The 17808-nt window shown below is 54.7% G+C and overlaps 1 protein-coding gene across 1 annotated transcript in view; it reads right to left on the bottom strand.

Moving 5' to 3' along the window:
* The window catches only part of EXOC6B (exocyst complex component 6B), a 234381-nt gene that overhangs the window by 81119 nt on the left and 135454 nt on the right, over positions 1–17808 (bottom strand). Inside the window, exons 9-11 of the mRNA XM_039551599.1 lie at positions 2634–2717; positions 2455–2501; positions 1080–1200 (exon numbers count right to left, since the gene is read on the bottom strand). Coding sequence (XP_039407533.1) covers positions 1080–1200; positions 2455–2501; positions 2634–2717 — 252 coding nt within the window. The remainder of the gene's footprint in view (positions 1–1079; positions 1201–2454; positions 2502–2633; positions 2718–17808) is intronic.

The following is a 17808-nucleotide window of genomic DNA, read 5'->3' on the forward strand; positions in this document are numbered from 1 at the left end:
AAGGTGAGACCCTCCCTCGAATCCCAGTTCGGGATGCAGGGCACTGGTTTATCTGGGAGCGCTCAGAGCCAGCAGTGATGGCCACAACGTTGGGAAATCACGGAATGTTTCATGATCACCGACAAAGCCTCCCCTGGCAGCCACTCCGTGCATTAATTTTGGCACCACTTGAAACAACCCGCGTGGCAACAAAGCTGGGAGCACCAGAAACCCCACGGCTGGGCCTGGCTCAGCCTCCTGCTTCCACCTCGGAGAAAATCCCACTTGAACCGAAAACAAACACAGGTTTGCAGCCCAGCGGGGGGTTGGTGTTTATCCCCTCTGCTAGCACAGGAGCTCAAGGGGAAGGAGGCAACTTTCCAGTCACCTGGATGGGGATGGAGAATGCTGGGGAGCTTCTGGGCTCCCTCAGCCCAGGGAGCTCCAGGGAAGAGCCACGGAATGGTGTGGGGTGGAAAGGACCTTAAAACCCATCTGGTTCCACCCCCTTCCACTGGACCAGGATGCTCCAAGCCTGGTGTTCGTGTCCGTCTCTTCCCATATTTTCACCCCCTTCCCAGGGTGCTCCTTGCTCTCTCCTGGGGTTCTCCCTCCCTGGATTTGGTTTTTCAGCCCATTTTTCAGCCCGTTCACAGCCATGAAATTTAAGGGATCAAGATGATCTTTAAGGTCCTTCCCAACCCAAACCACGCTGGGACTCTCTGATCCTGAACTTGAACAAACAAGGTCATGCTTTGGGGTGCCACAAAGATGCTTTCCCCCCCCCCCCCCAGTTTTTTGGGATTAATCAACCCCCTCTGCTGGTGCTCCTCAAAAACAACCAATGCAATAATGATGAAAACACAAACCCACTGTTTTATTCTTCAAAACACTGAGTTTGGTGGGGAAATGCAGTCAACCAGAGGAAAAAAAAAGCCAGACAAAGAGAATTATCTGCGTGTCTTTGTGTTGCTCTTTTCAACGGTCATTGGAAAAGAGGGAAAACAAAGAATCCTGGGGGAAAAAAAAAAAAAAAGGCAGCTTTGCAGCATGTCAAGGATAGTCAAGCAACAGCTGAGCTCTCCCAGGCTTTTACTCACGGAGTGAGTCCTCAGGGCCGCGATGGTTTTGGACAGGGCCATCTCCCACAGCTCATCAATATAGGCCCGGTTGACCAGGCCCTGGGTCGTGTGCAGGATGTGATCCTCCACCACAAAAAACCTGCAACGGGCAGAAAATGGCATCGAAACTTCCAACTGGAGAGATCAAAAGGCATCCCCGAGCCCCTGAGGCGACGCGCGCGCATCCGCGGGCCGCGGGCCTGCTCGGATTTGAGGGATCTGTCAAATCCAGGCAGCACCAAACACTTCATTTCCCCATTTTTAACAGCACTGGGTTCGAGGAGTGAGTTAAAACGCTCCCAGAGCCACCCTGTGTGTACACAAAGGCAGAATTCCCCCTCTCCGAGTTCTCCACCTCGTTATTCCCACAAGAACCACGGATTAAACTCTGCTCCAGCCAGCAGCAATCCCATTACAAGTGGGTAAAAAGCTCTAACTGCAGGGAAAACGCTCTGACTGCGGGGAAAAATGCTTTATCTGCAGGGAAAGTGCTCTGACTGCGGGGAAAAATGTTTTAAGGACAGGGAGAAATGCTGTAAGTGCAGGGAAAAATGCTGGAACTCCAGGGAAAATCCTCTCTCCCACCCAGCTCCACCAAGTGCTCCCAGCCATTTCCAGACAACCAATTCACTCCAATCTCCAATTATCAAATCTGCTGCTCCAAAAGAAACTGTTTTTCAGGGAATGAGGGTGGGACTGGACATTTTAAACAGCAACACACGAATTCCCAGGTGTGTTTTCCAAGGAAATCCAGCCCAGGAGCAGGGAGCTGCACGAGGAGAGCAGCAGACATGGAATTTGTGATGGTCATAATTAGGCATTGAAATTATCCTCATTATTAGCTGAAGAAACAACAAATCCTATCCTATTTTTATGGATTAGCAGCCTTTGGAATTCTCCTCTCGGAGCTCAGTTTTGGAAGATTCTTGTCCAATTTGAGCGTGACAAAAAGCAGCTCTGGGGAACAGAGAATCACCTCCTTCACCAGGAAAATAATTAGAGAATAATTACTCAATATTCCAGAATTATTAAGGCAAGAGGGCCCATTCATGTCATTAGTGGGGCAAGTAGATGCACATAATCCACAGGGATCATTTATCCCCAAATTCCCAGAAACTCCCAGGCTGCTACAAGAGCTGGCAGGTCCCTCCCCGCTGCCCCCAGTGACACAGCAAAGAGGATAAAATCCACTTTACAACACTTAAAAAGCACGAACCACCTTTTTTTGGGTCCTGTTTTGGCTTCAAGGACCACCAAAAATATCGACATTCCCTCCTCTCCCAGTTTTTTTCGCGCTCCTCGGCAACCCAGGGCACGCATTTTTAGCAGGGCCGTGTATAAAAGGAACACCTACCCTACAATTTGATTGAAATACTTCCTGTAGCCGTCTAAAGTTTCGTGCTGCAACAAAGAGAGAGGGAGCAGAGGTTAAAACCCAGGTGGCCGAGGGCAAAGGGAGGCTTTAGGGATGAGCCACGGGCAGCAGGAGCCCAGGGACAACATTCCAGCTTGGCAAGGGCAGGGCACACTGACCATGTTGGAGGGAGGCTGCAGCACCAGCCGGGCTTGTTTTCTCCTCTGCTTCCTGTAGTAGCTCTCAAAGGTCTCCCGGGCACCCTGGAAAACAGGGAAGGGTGGTTCCAGTCAGTAGGACGGGCATGAAGAGGTCACTCGGAATATAAATCATGGAATTGCTGAGGTCAGAAAAGCCCTCTGAGATCACAGAGTCCAACCATCCCCAGCACTGCCCAGGCCAGCACTGCCCCGTGTCCCCAAGGGACACATCCACAGGGCTTTAAATCCCTCCAGGGATGGGGAATCCACCCTGCCCTGGGCACTTCCAAGGCCTGAGCACCCTTTCCAGGAAGGAATATTCCCAATATCCACCCTGAGCCTGCCCTGGCCCAGCCTGAGGCCGTTCCCTCTCCTCCTGTCCCTGTTCCCTGGGAGCAGAGCCCGACCCCCCCGGCTGCCCCCTCCTGTCAGGGACTTGTGCAGAGCCGCAAGGTCCCCCCTTAGCCTCCTTTGCTCCAGCCTGAGCCCCTTCCCAGCTCCCTCAGGAATTCTCCAGCCCCTTCCCAGCCCCGTTCCCCTCCCTGGACAGCTCCAGCCCCTCAGGGTCTCTCCAGAGCTGCCCCCAGCACTGGAGGTACCCCAGCAGTGCCAGCACAGGGGACTGTGGACACAGGGTGGCCCTGCTGCCACCCCAGAGCTGGCACATTTAATATCCAACCCTGTGTTCCTCCAGCACATCTGTGGAACTTTCCTCCAAAATTCCATTCAAGTATCAGAGGATAAAGAGATTTTCTGAAAACACCGAGTCCGACCCCAACTGCTGAGGTCCAGGAACGTTCCATGCCCAGTTCCCAGTGTCACTGGGCAGGTGTGGGATCCAGAGGGATGTGTCCAGCTGCTTTCCGGACCATAATTTGGACAAATATCGGATTTATTTATCCATGGGGCAGTGAAACAACCAATGATGGTGTCAGCAAAGAGAAAGGGGGGCCAAAGGACACCAAATCCACAAATGGGAGGAATCCAAGGCCAGGCTGGATATTGTGGCTTGGAGCAGCCTGGGATAGCTGAAGGTGTCCCTGCCCATGGGCACTGGATGGGCTTTAAGGTCCCTCCAACCAACCCACCGTGGGGTTCTGTGAACTGCAGAACTGTTTGTGAGGGGTGCAGCACTGCAGGGACCGCTCTGCAGGGCTGGGAGGAACAACCTCCAGAGCGCACTGCTCCGGCTCGGCCGGGGCTCCCAGTGCCCACAGCATTTCCACCCCAACAGCTGAACCCCACGCTCCTTCCCACGGGCATCACCCCCGGGCTGGGCTCTGAACAGCCCCTCTGGGGTGGTTTTTGTACCCAACCAGGCTCTACCTCAGCATCCCAAGCCCTGAGATCCCCCAAAATCCAAGGATCTGCAGTGCTCCAACATCTGCCCCCCACCCCGGCCCCCGGGCCATCAAAGCCTGGATGTTTCATCCCTGCCCGTTCCTCCCTCCTCCACACCCGCCCTGTTTCTGTCTGAAATTGGATCACAAACATTTGCAGGGAAGGGACAACGTCTTGCTTTGAACTGTTGGGAGCCAAGGGAGAGAGGGGGGAAAAAAAAAACCCAAAAAAAACAACAAAACACCAAAACTCCATCTCATTTAGAATTCACAAAACAAACAACATGCAGCAACAAATATCACCTGAGCGAGGCACCAGCTGTCAACCTGCTCCTCTCCAGAAAATGAACTCATTAAAAGCAAAACCTGATGGTAATTTAATGATTCTCCAGCTGTTGTGGCATTACACAACCAGGCTGCCTCGGGATGCCCTCAGCTACCGAGGGCTTGTGAGGAGCCATAGCCTGACTTGCTCCTTGTTCTCCCCAAGTGCAGCTCCAGGCCCCAGCAGGAATCAGCATCCTGGGGATGCGCCCAGAGCTCTCCCACCTAAATCTGCCCTTCCCACAGGGCCTAAAATCCGTCCCCAAAATGTTCTCAGGGGCTAAAATCCATCCCCAAAACGTTCTCAGGGGCTAAGATTCATCCTCAAAACCTTCCCAGGGGCTAAAATCCATCCCAAAACCTTTTCAGGGGCTAAAATCCATCCCCAAAACCTTATCAGGGCAAAAATCCATCCCCAAAACCTTCTCAGGGGCTAAAATCCATCCCAAAAACCTTCTCAGGGCAAGAATCCATCCCCAAAACCTTCTCATGGCCTAAAATCCATCCCCAAAACCTCCTCAGGGGCTAAAATCCATCCCCAAAACCTCCCTGCTGCCTGCATGTGCACTGTGAAGGAATGTGGAGATTTAGAGTGTGGATTTTGTCCTCGAGTTGTGCTTTTCATCCCGGCTGAGATCAGCAGGGCTCAGGAGGAGCAGCTCCCGATCCGTGCCAGGCACATCCAGCCCCCCTGGCAAATCCAGATCATAAATCCCAGCTTTTCCCCATAATCAGGTTCAGGATCATCCTGAACCTACGAGGAACTTGACATTTTATGAGAAATTTTAGAAGCAGAATCTGTGAACCAACGTTTTTCTCTCTCAGCTCTTCCCAGCGCTCCCAAAAGCTGTTTCCCTCAGGGAAGGGAAGGACCCCGAGGCAGAAATCAGGGATCTACAGGTGACACCCAGAACAAGGAGGATTACTGCAGCTTTGATCAAGCCAAGAGATAAAAGCAGGTGACAGTGATACATGAAGTGATGAAATGATAAATTCCGAGCAGGGAGCTGTGATCTCCCTCTGAGCCCCTCTCCAAGGACTGAAGCTGGGGATCCGCAGGATCCTGGTGTTGTCCATCTCCTCTCCACCACAGGAAAACCAAGGGAAAAGGGATTGTCCCGCTCCCATCCCACCACTGAGGGGACCAAACTAAAGGGATTTATTAAATTCTGCTGGGCCTTGGCTCTCCAAACCCCCATGAGAAGCACAAACCGCCCCCCGATCATCTCCATCCTCATCAACCCATCCCTGGTGCCATCACCGGCACCTTGGAGTGAAGCCACTCCTTAAGCTGGAGGGAATTAATTAAATAATTGAATTTCTGGGGCCAATTTAAAACTGAAGGGTTTTTTTAACCATTTCTTTAATAAATGAACGTGTGGCACCATCAAAGGCAGGAGCGCAGCGAGGTGGAGCCGCCGCCACCACCAGCGCCAAGGTTGGACACTCACACCAGAGAGCTCGTCTGGTTTTACACAACCTCATCTGGAAATTAATGAGTCATTAATTAATTCATCACTGAACTTGCAGGAGCTGTGATTTCCCCAATACTTTGTGGTGGTCTCAAGGACTTATTGGAATCTCCAAGAGCAGCTCGTCAGGAGGCCTCAAACCAATCTTAAGAGCAGATTTTGAAGGTTTCTGCTGAGACCGCACCAAGTCCAAGTAGAGCTGGGATCACTCCCTCATCCTCCTGCTCACCCCACCCCACCCCACCTTCCTTCAGGAAAGAAAGGACAAGAAGCCATCCCACACCTGGCTGTGCTTCCAGCACTTCCAGTGTCCCACCATGGCCATGTCCTCCCCAGTTCCACAGAATTCCAGACTGGCTTGGGTGGGAAAGGACCTGAAAGATCACCTCATTCCACCCCATTCCATGGGCAGGGACACCTCCAACCACCCCAGGTGGATCCAAGCCCCAGTGTCCAGCCTGGCCTTGGACATTCCCAGGGATCCAGGGGCAGCCCCAGCTGCTCTGGCAATTCCAGCCCAGCCCCTCCCCACCCTCCCAGCCAGCAATTCCTTCCCAACATCCCAGCCCAAGCTCCCCTTTCCCACTGGGAAGCCATTCCCTGCCTCCTGGCCCTCCAGCCCTTGGCCCCAGTCCCTCTGCAGCTCTCCTGGAGCCCCTTTAGGCCCTGCAAGGGGCTCGCAGCTCTCCCTGGCTCCTTCCCTTCTCCAGGGCAACATTCCCAGCTCTCCCAGCCTGACTCCAGCCCTGGAGCAGCTCTGGGGCCTCCTCTGGATTTGCTCCAGCAGCTCCCCACCATTCCTATGGTGAGTTTTTCCCACCAGCTCCTCAGGAGCGCCACAGGATGGGGGAGCTCCCCAGGTCCTGGGGCTCAGGGAAGAGGGAAGCACGGGAACCACAATTCCCAACTCCATCACTCAGCTCCTTCACCACGAGGACAAACCCCAGGCCAGGTTTCCATCCCTGTTTTACCGACGGCTTTGAGGAAGGTGAAGCGCCTGGACCAACTTCAGCACAATCTCTGGAAGTTAAAATTACTCTGGAATGACTTCCAGAGGAAAACTCTGTTTTCCACAGGCAGGAGAAGCTGAAGGGATCTGAGCTGGGCTGGAGATGCCACAGGAAGGCCTCACCATAACCTGACTCCCACCCTCGGCTGGATTCTCCTCAGCCTCGGAAGGTTTTGGATGCCACCTCCTCGTTCCAACCCAACAAATGGCTCGAGCTGCAGCAGAAGGGAAGGAACAGCAAAGACCTCTGAAACCATTCCCAAAAAAAAAAGAAAATCAGAGAATCCTATTCACATTTTAGCAGTTTCCTGAAAATTTATGGCCCAGGGAGCTGCCAGTGTGACCAAAAGCATCCCCTCCCACAGCACTGCTCCCTGGGTTTTCCTTCCTGAGCCGTTTTTGGCTGCCCCAGGAATCAGGGACTCTCTCACGAGAGGTGACTCCAGCTCCAAACTTGTCCTCCCCAAAGCCCCTCTCTTGACCCTGCTCCCATTTTTCATCCTCCCAGTTCCATCCCTTTCTCTTAAGTGCATTTCTCCCTCATCTCCGCAGATATTCTCATTGCTCCCACATGACATTCTCCTCAAAATGGAAAATATTTCTTCCTCTTCGTGGCAGTTTGAGCTCAGACCACCCAGTTTCCCACATTTGATCCATTTAGGACTATTCAGCTGCTCAGGTCTCCAGATAATCCATTACTCCTCTGAATCCCATGTCTGAATCCTGTTTTCCTCTGGGTAAAAAACCCAAAAAAGCAGAAAACCAAACGAACACATCAACCACACCAAAAAGCTTCCAGAGCCAACCTCAAGACCCTGAGTTTTCCAGGCTACTCAGCTGAAACTCCAGATAGGATTTGTGTTTTAGGGCTGCTCTTCTCTCACAGTCCGAGTGAGAGAACGAGAGGAAGCGGCCTCTTGGGAAGGTTTAGGTTGGATATCAGGGAAAATTCCTCATGGAAAGGGTGGTCAAGCATTGGAACTGCCCAGGGAGGTTTGGAGTCCCCATCCCTGGAGGGACTGAACAGCCCTGTGGATGTGGCACTTGGGGACACGGTCAGTGGTGGCCTTGGAACAGCTGGACCCGATCCTAGAGGGCTTTTCCAACCTCAGTGATTCCATGGAATCCAGCACTGGTGCTGGGCAGAGAAGCAGCTCCTTTTCCATTCATCCCCTCGGTTTCAATTCCAGTTTCACCCAGCTCTCAACCCCTCTGAGGGAGCAGAGGAATCCAAAGCTGCGCTCCCAAAGTACCCATTCCTTGTAATCACCGGTCCAGGAAAAACCCTCAATAACGCCTCATATTTGTAAAATTACCGGGCAGAACTTCCCTGCTCAAATTAGCCCCGGAGTTCACAGAGTTGGCAGGGAGAGGGGGATAATTACGAGCGGGGATGAACACCACAGAAGGGAAAACAGAGGATAATCACAAGAAAGCAAAAACAGCAGCTGAACAAACCCAAAAATGTTTCGGGATTCGGGAGCAGCGCAGAGCTGAGAGCCAGCCGAGCTGGGACTACAGCGGGAAAAATGTGCTCCCGGTTTTATTCTCCAGGAATCATTAAAATGCCCAGGGAAACGGGACTTGCAGAGTTTGGATGACAATGGTTTGGAGCACAACTTCTCCTCACCTTGTGCATTTCACGTACTTCCCACCTGGATAACGCAGGATATCCAGAACCCAACATTCCCGTGCGGTATCAGTGCCTGAGCCATCCCAAACCCTTCCCCATCTGGAACACCATTAATCATTCCCTAAAAATCAGTGAATCTCCTGAGCTCTTCCGTTAAAATTCCATCCCAGTGACAGCAAGGAAGGGGGTGTGCTACGAGATCTGCTGGGAAGATTCCTCCTTGGAAAACCCAGGTCGTGCCAGTTTACTGTGGATCTATTCACACCAGGGAAATAAACCCACAGAAACCATGGAAACAGCCCAAATTCACCAGAACATCCCAATTTTACATCCCCTGGAGAAGGTTTCTGTACCCCCTGACTCACAGAGCAGCAAAGTCCCGTCACTGCAGCTCTGGTTTAAATAATCAGGGACAAATCCAGCTCTAATTCCATGTTTGGAGAATCCTAAACCCAGCACCCACCTGGATTTATTCACATAACAGCACTAAAATCATGGAATTACGGAGTGGTTTGGGTTGGGAGGGACCTCAAAGCTCATCCAGTGCCAGCCCTGCCATGGCAGGGACACCTCCCACTGTCCCAGGCTGCTCCCAGCCCCAGTGTCCAGCCTGGCCTGGGACAACCAGTAAAGCTTTCCATGAGGCCCACGACAAGCGGGATTGGGGAACAGGAATTCTGGGACCTGCTCCCTCCACGTCTTCACCAAAGACCTGCAGGAGCACTGGACAAGGCCTCTCCACTTTGGGGAGTTTTCGCCCAAACTGGGTGAAAACTCAACAGAGTCAAGGCAGGGCCAGCAGCTGGAGAAGTCTGGGCAGGCTGGGGGAGCAGCCCAACGTGGTGGAATCCAAAAGGCCAAATTCCAAACATCCCTCATGGAACAGGAGAAACCCTGAACGCCTCGCAATGACACCAACTGGGACCACTGCTTTGGGAGCTCCTCTGTGCATAAAGATGGGAATTTTGGGCAGACGGGAAGGTTTCCCACAAGGAGAAGAATCAATATCCCTGAGATCGGCTCAGGTGGTCAGAGCAGGGTTTGATCCCTGCATGATTCCCTTCAGAGTTGGACTCCATGACCCCTGTGGGTTCCTTCCAGCTCGGAATATCCCGTGATTCCATGAAACAGCACAAAGAATTCCCAAAGGTGGACCCAAATCTCCATCCTTGCAACCTTTCCAGGCCAGAGCGGACAAAGCCCTGAGAAACTCGGTCTGCCCTCCCAGCTCCAAGCAGGAGGTTGGATTGGAGCCCTCCTGAAGTCCCTTCCCACCCAGGTGGCCCCATCCTGGGAGAACACCCTCTACAACCAGGCTGCACAGAGCTCCCAGAGCCTCTGAGTATCCCCCACACCACTCATCTCCCAGCCTGGGCTCCAGGTGCCCTGATCACCAATCCTCTCCCATGTTCTAGGAGAAGGAAAGGCCAGATTTGAGGTCAGAATCCGATTTCACAGTTTAGGCGATTCCAGTCTCGTTCCAACAAAAATCAGGATTTCCTTCCCTGACGTCGTGAGCAGAGCCCTGGGCTGTGCCACCCTCACTGCCTGAGACAGCCCCAGCTCACGGCTTCATTTGAATTTGCCTGCGAGTGCCAAACAACTCTTGGCATCGTATCCACCCCAAATCCACTCCATTCCACTGGATCCCACCTCTACTCCCCTCTCACAATCCTGGACTTTCATGGAAATACCCCCAACCCAACCCCGATTGCTCAACAGCTCAGAGCAGCAGCTTGGATGGGACAGATCTTACCAAAAGCAGCACAGAAGCTTTAAAACCTTAAAAATCACCTTTTTTTTTTTTTTTTTACCCCAAAATCAGCTGAAACAGGCAGGTTTTGTAGGGAGAGATGATTGTCCAGCACTTCAACAAACACCAGGAGCTTCCCACCAGTGAGGAAGGAGCTGCCAAGAAAAGCAGCTCAGAAAATAATCCCGACATGCCCCGGAGATCTGTGCAGATAAGAGAGCCCCAGTAGCCACTAATGAGGCACAAAGAGTCCGACTCGTGAGCAGATGCTCCGCTTGGAAAACGTAAATATTCCCAACAAATCTCACGGAGCGCATGGATGTTCGCAGGTGCTCGGCGGGGAAAGCTTTGCCGAGCTGGGATCAAACAGGAGGCTCCTGTTTGTTGACTGTAAACACCCCCTCGATACCGAAAACAAGGAGATGAAGTGGAGCAGGAGCTGCGTGGGGGGAAGAGAGAGTGGCTGGAAGAGGCCTCTCCTCCCAGCGGGAAGGGTTTGGGCTCTCTCCACCCAGCCCTGACCCCGACCTGTGTCCCGGATAAAGGAACAGCCATCCATTCCTTCTGCAGGGATTGAATCCCGAATTTCACAGGGAATTTCACCTTTCAGGTGCTTCAGGGCTTGTATCCAGCACCAGGGCATGGTTCCCCTCCTGATTTAATGGGCTCGGAGTCAAGCACTTAAAAATAAATTAATTGAGACCTGGTGAAGAGGAAGGAGGCCAAGAAGCACAGGCAAAGCTGATCCCAAAGGAAAGGAATCTGCAGAGGTCAGGAGAGGTGGTGGAGTCCCCATCCCGGGAAGTGCCCAAGGCCAGGCTGGACACTGGGGCTTGGAGCAGCCTGGGATGGTGGGAGGTGTCCCTGCCCACGGATGGGGTGGGAATGGGATGGGATCTAAGGTCCCTTGAGAGCCGAATCATTCCATGATTCCATGAAATGACCCCTAACCGAGAACCAGGCAGGGCCTCAGAAACCCCGCCTGGAAAGGTCCATGGAAGATCCAGCTCTCCCTTCCCTCTCTCCCCTCCTTGGCTTGGCAAATTAATTTAAAGCAAACTTTGAAAGCAACAAAAATTTACAAAGCAAAAGCAAGGGGAAAAAAAAAAGGGTTGAAATCTGGGTCCAACAAATTCAACGACCTCCCCAGCTCCACTGAGTCCGAGCTCCCGGCCAGGCCCACTTGGGACAAGAGGGAACACACGGACAACAAGGAACAGTGGACAAGGAACACATGGCAATCAAAACATCAGGGAACTGTTTTAAACCCAGTTCTCTCCAGGAGGAATTGTTTCAAACCCGATTCTCTCCAGGGGGAATTGTTTCAAACCCGATTCTCTCCGAGGGAAGGTGCTGGAGGCTTTGCCTCGGCTCTGGTGCAGAAGCCACTGCTCGTCCCAGCCTCCTGGCACAGCCTCTCCCGCTCCCCACCAGCCACGGAAGAGTTAACCATGAGGAAAAATAGGTGAGATTCCCCCTTTTCCCCCTTCCTCCGAGGCAGACACCCAACCCCTCCTCTCTGCTCCTTCCTCCCAGCAAACCAGGCCATTACCCCAGCCCAGAGCCGCAGCCCCATTGTTCCCAGCTCTGGATATGGAAAGCAATATCCATTTTCCATTTAGACCAGGGCAAAGCCTTTAATTTCAGCCTCCTGCCTGCAGCTGGAGTTCCCTTTTAACTGCTGGGCCACAGGAGTGAAGACAGTTTTATATGGAGGGAAACGCTGCAAAGGCCACTTTAATATGGTCACATGTGGGACGGGGGGAGCCGTTCCGAGGGCCCGGTAATGAGGGGCAGCGGGATATTGCACTTCCCATCTGGCTGCTCTGCACAGCAGGGAAAAGGCTCTCCTGGCTTTTTAAGGACAGGCCCCACTGCAGTAAAACAAAACACACCAAACAAAAAAAAACAAATAAAAGAAAAATAACAAATAAAGCGTGAGGAGGAGATGCCCTCTAATGTTCGAGCCCGGAAGCACATCCATGGAACGGGGGGAAAAATTGGGAGAGCGGGGCGGGGATGAGGGAAACAACAGGGGTTTGGGGTATCCCGGAGCTTTGGGATCGCCCCACAGCTGGGACAGGTCCCCCACACGCTGAGGGGTGCCAGAGCTCAGCTCCTCGGCCATGGCCACCCGTGTTGGTGTTGGTGGCCCTGGAGTGACCCGGGAAGGCCCTTCCTGTCCCGTCCTGTCCCGTCCTGTCCCGTCCTGGCTGCTGCCCCCACAGCTCCCAGCAAATCTGCCGGGAACAGATCGGGGAGCAGCACTGCAAGAGGGACAACAGCCTGATGAAGGAGCCTGGCTTTGGGAATCCAGCGTTAATCCATGGAATACCTTCCCAAAGGGCTCTTGGAGCAGCCGGGTCCTGCCGGAGCCTTCCCAGCTCCGTCTAATTAAGTGTTAATTGACCTCTGCTTTGCACAACCTCTGACCCGGGGTCGGGACAGCAAAGGAGGAGTTTCCATCCCAACAGAGCATCCCAGGGATTCAAAGGGCTCAGATGGATCCCAGGGATGCAAAGGGCTCAGATGGATCCCAGGGATGCAAAGGTTGGAGATGAGCTCACCTGGCTCCATCTGGAGCAGAAGCCAAGGTTGGACGAGGTGGGAATTCTGTCCCTGGGCCCCTCAGGTGAGAGCCCACCTGCAGAGCTGCCCCAGCCCCGGGGCCAACAGCAGAAGGACGTGGAGCTGCTGGAGAGAGCCCAGAGGAGGCCCTGCTCAGGCCACCACTGCTCCACGTCCCCAGGTGCCACATCCACAGGGATTTTAAATCCCTCCACCCCTGCCCTGGGCAGTTCAAATGCTCAAGCACCCTTACCATGAAGGAATTCTTCCCAATATCCACCCTGAGCCTCCCCCGGCACAGCCTGAGGCTGTTTCCCCTCATCCTGTCCCTGTTCCCTGGGAGCACAGACTGACACCATTCCCTGCTTTCTGACCAGGTCTGTCCCCATCCAGGCCAAGCTCCTGCATCCCAGCTGCAAGAGAAGTGTCTCTATGGAGGCATAAACCTCCAAATCCAGGGAATTTCAGGGATTTTCAGGCTGAGGGAAGCTCTAAGGTGACAGACAAGTGGCCACAGCAAATCTTCGAGCAATCCAAGATGCGAATTCCACCTCAATCCCATTTCACAGGTTTCAGTGTGAACCAGAGATGTTTTCCTTTCCCTGGAGTATCAGGAGGGAATTCCACGTCCTTGGTGCTGCTCAGTTCATTTACTGAGGGCAGGGCAGGTTTCAGGCTGGATCGTTTCTTTTGTTCTTCCGATCAGCCAGAAGAGCTTTTCCTCAAACCAGACCAAGCCAGGAGTGCTGCCCCAATCCAAGATGGATCTCCCATCCCATCATCCCACCTACAGAGGGCTTTGCCTGGATGAACAGCGAACGCGTGGCCAGCCTTCAGAACATCGAGTTTGGATCTACCACCCCAATTCTCCAGATTCCAATGAGATTTGTTCATCCAGCAGGAAGAGAACGGCTCCAATCCTCCGCAAGGTTTCCCTGGGGGCTTTTTGGGATGTTCCAACCTTCCCTTTGGAGCAGCTGGAGGGAAGAAGGGCAGGGAAGTGCCGGGCGTGGGGCTGGGCCGGGCGACAGGGACATTGAACGTCTCTGGGGTGACAGCTCCGGCTTTCCCAGCCACTGCTGCTCCAGAGGGCTGGAAAAGCACAGGAACAAAGCTTCTCCCGAGATTCAGAGCCCTCAGTTCATCCATGAGGGGCAGCAGGCAGCAGAGGGTCCCTGGCAGGGCGGTGACACCGCGGACCAGTCAAACATCAGCCGTTCCTCCCGATTTTCCACGGCTTTGGTTTGGTTTCCAGCTGACAAAATCCACCAAGCAACAGTGGATGTTCCCAGAGTTTACAGCAATGAGCAGGACCGGGCACAGATCCGGCCCTTCCCGAGTGGAGGAGTTCCTGCCTCTGCTCCAAGGACAGACCCAGACACCTCCTCCTGCCGCGAAGAGGCTTCTGCACGTCACCCTCACTCCTGCTGCAAACTCCCCAGCAACCTGAGCATCCCGAGACCCGCCTGTCCCACACTGATCAGCCCTCCCTAATCCCAGATCTCCCCGTGGGAATGGGCTGGGTCATAAATCAGCTTGAGGAAAGGGCAAGGAGCTCCTGGGCTGCCGGGGAAAGGTGGAATCCTTCAGATGCTGCAATGAAAGAAAAGCTCAGCCCCTGACTTATCCCACTTGGAGTTGCCCAGGATTAGGCCCCTGCATTCCAGAGGGCAAAAGAGATTCCCAAGGAAACGGGTGCTGATTCCAGAACGATGATCCTAAAAAGGGTTACAGCAGCTTGCAGGGCCTAAAGGGGCTCCAGGAGAGCTGCAGAGGGACTGGGGCCAAGGCCTGGAGGGCCAGGAGGCAGGGAATGGCTTCCCAGTGGGAAAGGGGAGCTTGGGCTGGGATGTTGGGAAGGAATTCCCGGCTGGGAGGGTGGGGAGGGGCTGGGCTGGAATTGCCAGAGCAGCTGGGGCTGCCCCTGGATCCCTGGGAATGTCCAAGGCCAGGCTGGACACTGGGGCTTGGATCCACCTGGGATGGTGGGAGGTGTCCCTGCCTGGGATGGGATGGGATGGAATTTAAGGTCCTTCCCACCCAAACCACTCCATGACTCCAGCATCCCTCAGAGACACCTCCACCGCACGGGACCCAAGGCGTTCACAGGGAACATCCTCCCAGGCATTCCCGGGAGCCCAGATTTTCAATCCCTGGAGCAGAAACCTCCCGTGTTTTGCACCGAGCCTTCCCTCAGTGCAATCCCTCCCGGGGAGCCCAACCCTTGGATCCGGAGCTCCAGCCCCTCCTGCCAGCTCCGGGTGGAGGCCGGGCCCGGCCGAGCCCCGCGCCCGGCACCGCTCCGGAGGATCCCAGCGCTCAACAATGGGGGATCTGTCAGAGCCCGGCCCGAGCACCGGCCATCATCTGTTTCCCATAACTCCAGCTGACCTAAACTCCACGGGCTGAACAAGTAGCCTGTGTTTTTCATCTGGAAAACTCCGTGGAGCCGTTCCCACTCTGGCCTCTCCCTCCCCTGCCGGAGCCAGACTTGGGAGAAGTTACAAAGTGGTGATGTCAACAGAGATTTCCTCGTTATCCCCAGCAGCAGCACTGAACGTTTTCAGGTTGGGGTTTTGGCCGTCTCCTCCCGTCCCAGGTGCCCCCACACCGGGATGTGCCTTTCTCCCCCACCTCTCCCCGAGGAAAATCCCAGCCCGACACTTCCCGGTGTAAAAACGAGCGGAGCCGGATGCCAACCCCGTGCCTGTTTCATGATATATTTAAAACCCATTAAAACTTCATCAGGGATGAGCTGCCAGGGAAACAAACACATTCAGGACAAGCCCCACAGGGTCTCCCATGCGGAAAAGCCCTGGAGGATGCCGCTGGTGGGGAAAGCTCCGTGTGCGGGCCCCGGGAAGGAAGGAAGGGAGCGCTGGGAATCGGTCACGAGCCCGGCAAGGAAGGATCCAACCCCCAGAGTTATCAGCTCTTGTCAGGGCTCCCATCCTTTAGCGGGGGGAAAAAATAACCTCCGATTAGGGAAAATGCAGGATGAGTCCTTGAGGAGGATGAGGAGCAGGTCCAGAGGGAGAAGGAAGGAAAATGTAGGGAAGAGAACACAACGTGCACCAAACCCCACCTGTTTTCCACAGTGCTGTGAGGTTCAAGCTCCCAGAGAGCCGAAAAGATCCCAAAATGGGGAAGTTTCCATGAGATGATTTGAGGTCAAAGCCCTTTGCTTTCCCCCTCGCTGGATCCCATGGGATGGAGGGGACAAGCTCCCGTCCCAGCCAGGAGCCTCAGCTCGCTCCCACAGCTCTGCTGTGAAATGTTTGGGTTGGAAAAATGACATTTCCATATTTATTATTGTGTTCTCCCATGGCAGAACAGGGGGGAACGCTCGGGGAGCAGGGAGAAATAAAAACAGGATAAACTCGTAAATAAACCTCCTGTTCCTGCTCATCCAGCAGGAGCTGCACCCTCCATACTGGGAGAGAACTCGTGTCCCAGCAGCCCTTTTCCAACTTGGATTGTGCCCCTTTTTGAGGCAATAATCCATAAAAACTGATCCAAACAGAAAATTCCAGATAAAGGGATGCTGTGGAGTCCACAGGGCACACTCTGAGGAGCGGAAAGCACATCTGGGGTGTTGGGAGGGGAACGGCCATGGAATGCGAGGACTCTGGAAGGGACGGGGCATCCAGAGGGACCTGGACAGGCTGGAGAGGTGGGACAGTGGGAACCTCAGGGAGTTCAGAATACAAAGTGCAAGGGCTGGGACCTGGGTCAGGGCAATCCCAGCACAAATCCAGGCTGGATGGGGAAAGAAGGGATCGGGAGCAGGCCTGAGAGGAGGATTTGGGATGTTGTGGATGAGGCTGGAATGGCCCAGCCCAGACCCCCCCAGCCCTGGGCTGATCCCAGCGTGGGCAGCAGGAAAGGTGGGAATTGTGTCCCTGGGCCCCCTCAGGTGAGAGCCCACCTGCAGAGCTGCCCCAGCCCTGGGGCCAAGAGCAGAAGGACGTGGAGCTGCTGGAGAGAGCCCAGAGGAGGCCCCGGAGCTGCTCCAGGCCTGGAGCCCCTCTGCTCTGGAGGCAGCCTGGGAGAGCTGGGAATGTTGCCCTGGAGAAGGGAAGGAGCCAGGGAGAGCTGCGAGCCCCTTGCAGGGCCTAAAGGGGCTCCAGGAGAGCTGCAGAGGGACTGGGGCCAAGGGCTGGAGGGCCAGGAGGCAGGGAATGGCTTCCCAGTGGGAAAGGGGAGCTTGGGCTGGGATGTTGGGAAGGAATTGCTGGCTGGGCTGGAATTGCCAGAGAAGCTGTGGATGCCCCTGAGCCAGTTCCAACCAATTCCAACCAATTCCAACCAATTCCAACCAGTTCCAGCTGGATGCAGACAGTCCCGTGGTTGCCAGGGTGTCCCAGGGCCCTTTGTGACACGGGGGCTGTGACCCATTGTGACCCTGGAGCCCGGGGGACACTGCCAGGGATGCCCCTCGCTCGGGAGGCAGCAGCTCCCGGGATCCCTCGGAGGATCCCCCGATCCCTCTGAGGCTCAGGAGCACGGAGATGGCGGAGAAGGCAAATCCCAAATCCCAGCCTGGCAAGGAGCAGCCGAGCCCCTGGAGAAGGGGCCAGGTGGGGGAGGGGATGCGAGGGGACAACAAGGAGCTGCCTGGGGGACAGGGATGGGATCGACTGTGCCAAGGATTCCTTCCCACGGCTCCTCCTGCCTGCAGGCAGGACACGGGGAATAAGGGGTGGGACACAGGAAATGGCAGGTGGGACACAGGGAGCCCCTGACAGGACACAGGGAATAGCAGATGGGACAGAGACAGGTACAGGTGGGACACAGGGAACCACAAATGGGACACAGGGATGACACAGGCAGGTACAGGTGGGACACGGGCAGCTGAAGGCGGGACACAGGGCAGCCAGGGCCAGTCCCCGTCCCCCCATGGGATGAGGCTGCCGGGGCCACCCAGCGCAGAGAGCCCGTGGGACACTGGGAGCCACCACGGAGCCATTGGGAGAGCCCTGGAGACGGCACCCAACACCTTCCCCAGGCCAGCAGCTGTGACAGCAGCCAGGGCCACCCTCACTCACCCTCTGT

This window comes from Corvus cornix, chromosome 4 (genome assembly GCF_000738735.6).
Source record: "Corvus cornix cornix isolate S_Up_H32 chromosome 4, ASM73873v5, whole genome shotgun sequence".
Taxonomy (NCBI): Eukaryota; Metazoa; Chordata; class Aves; order Passeriformes; family Corvidae; genus Corvus; species Corvus cornix.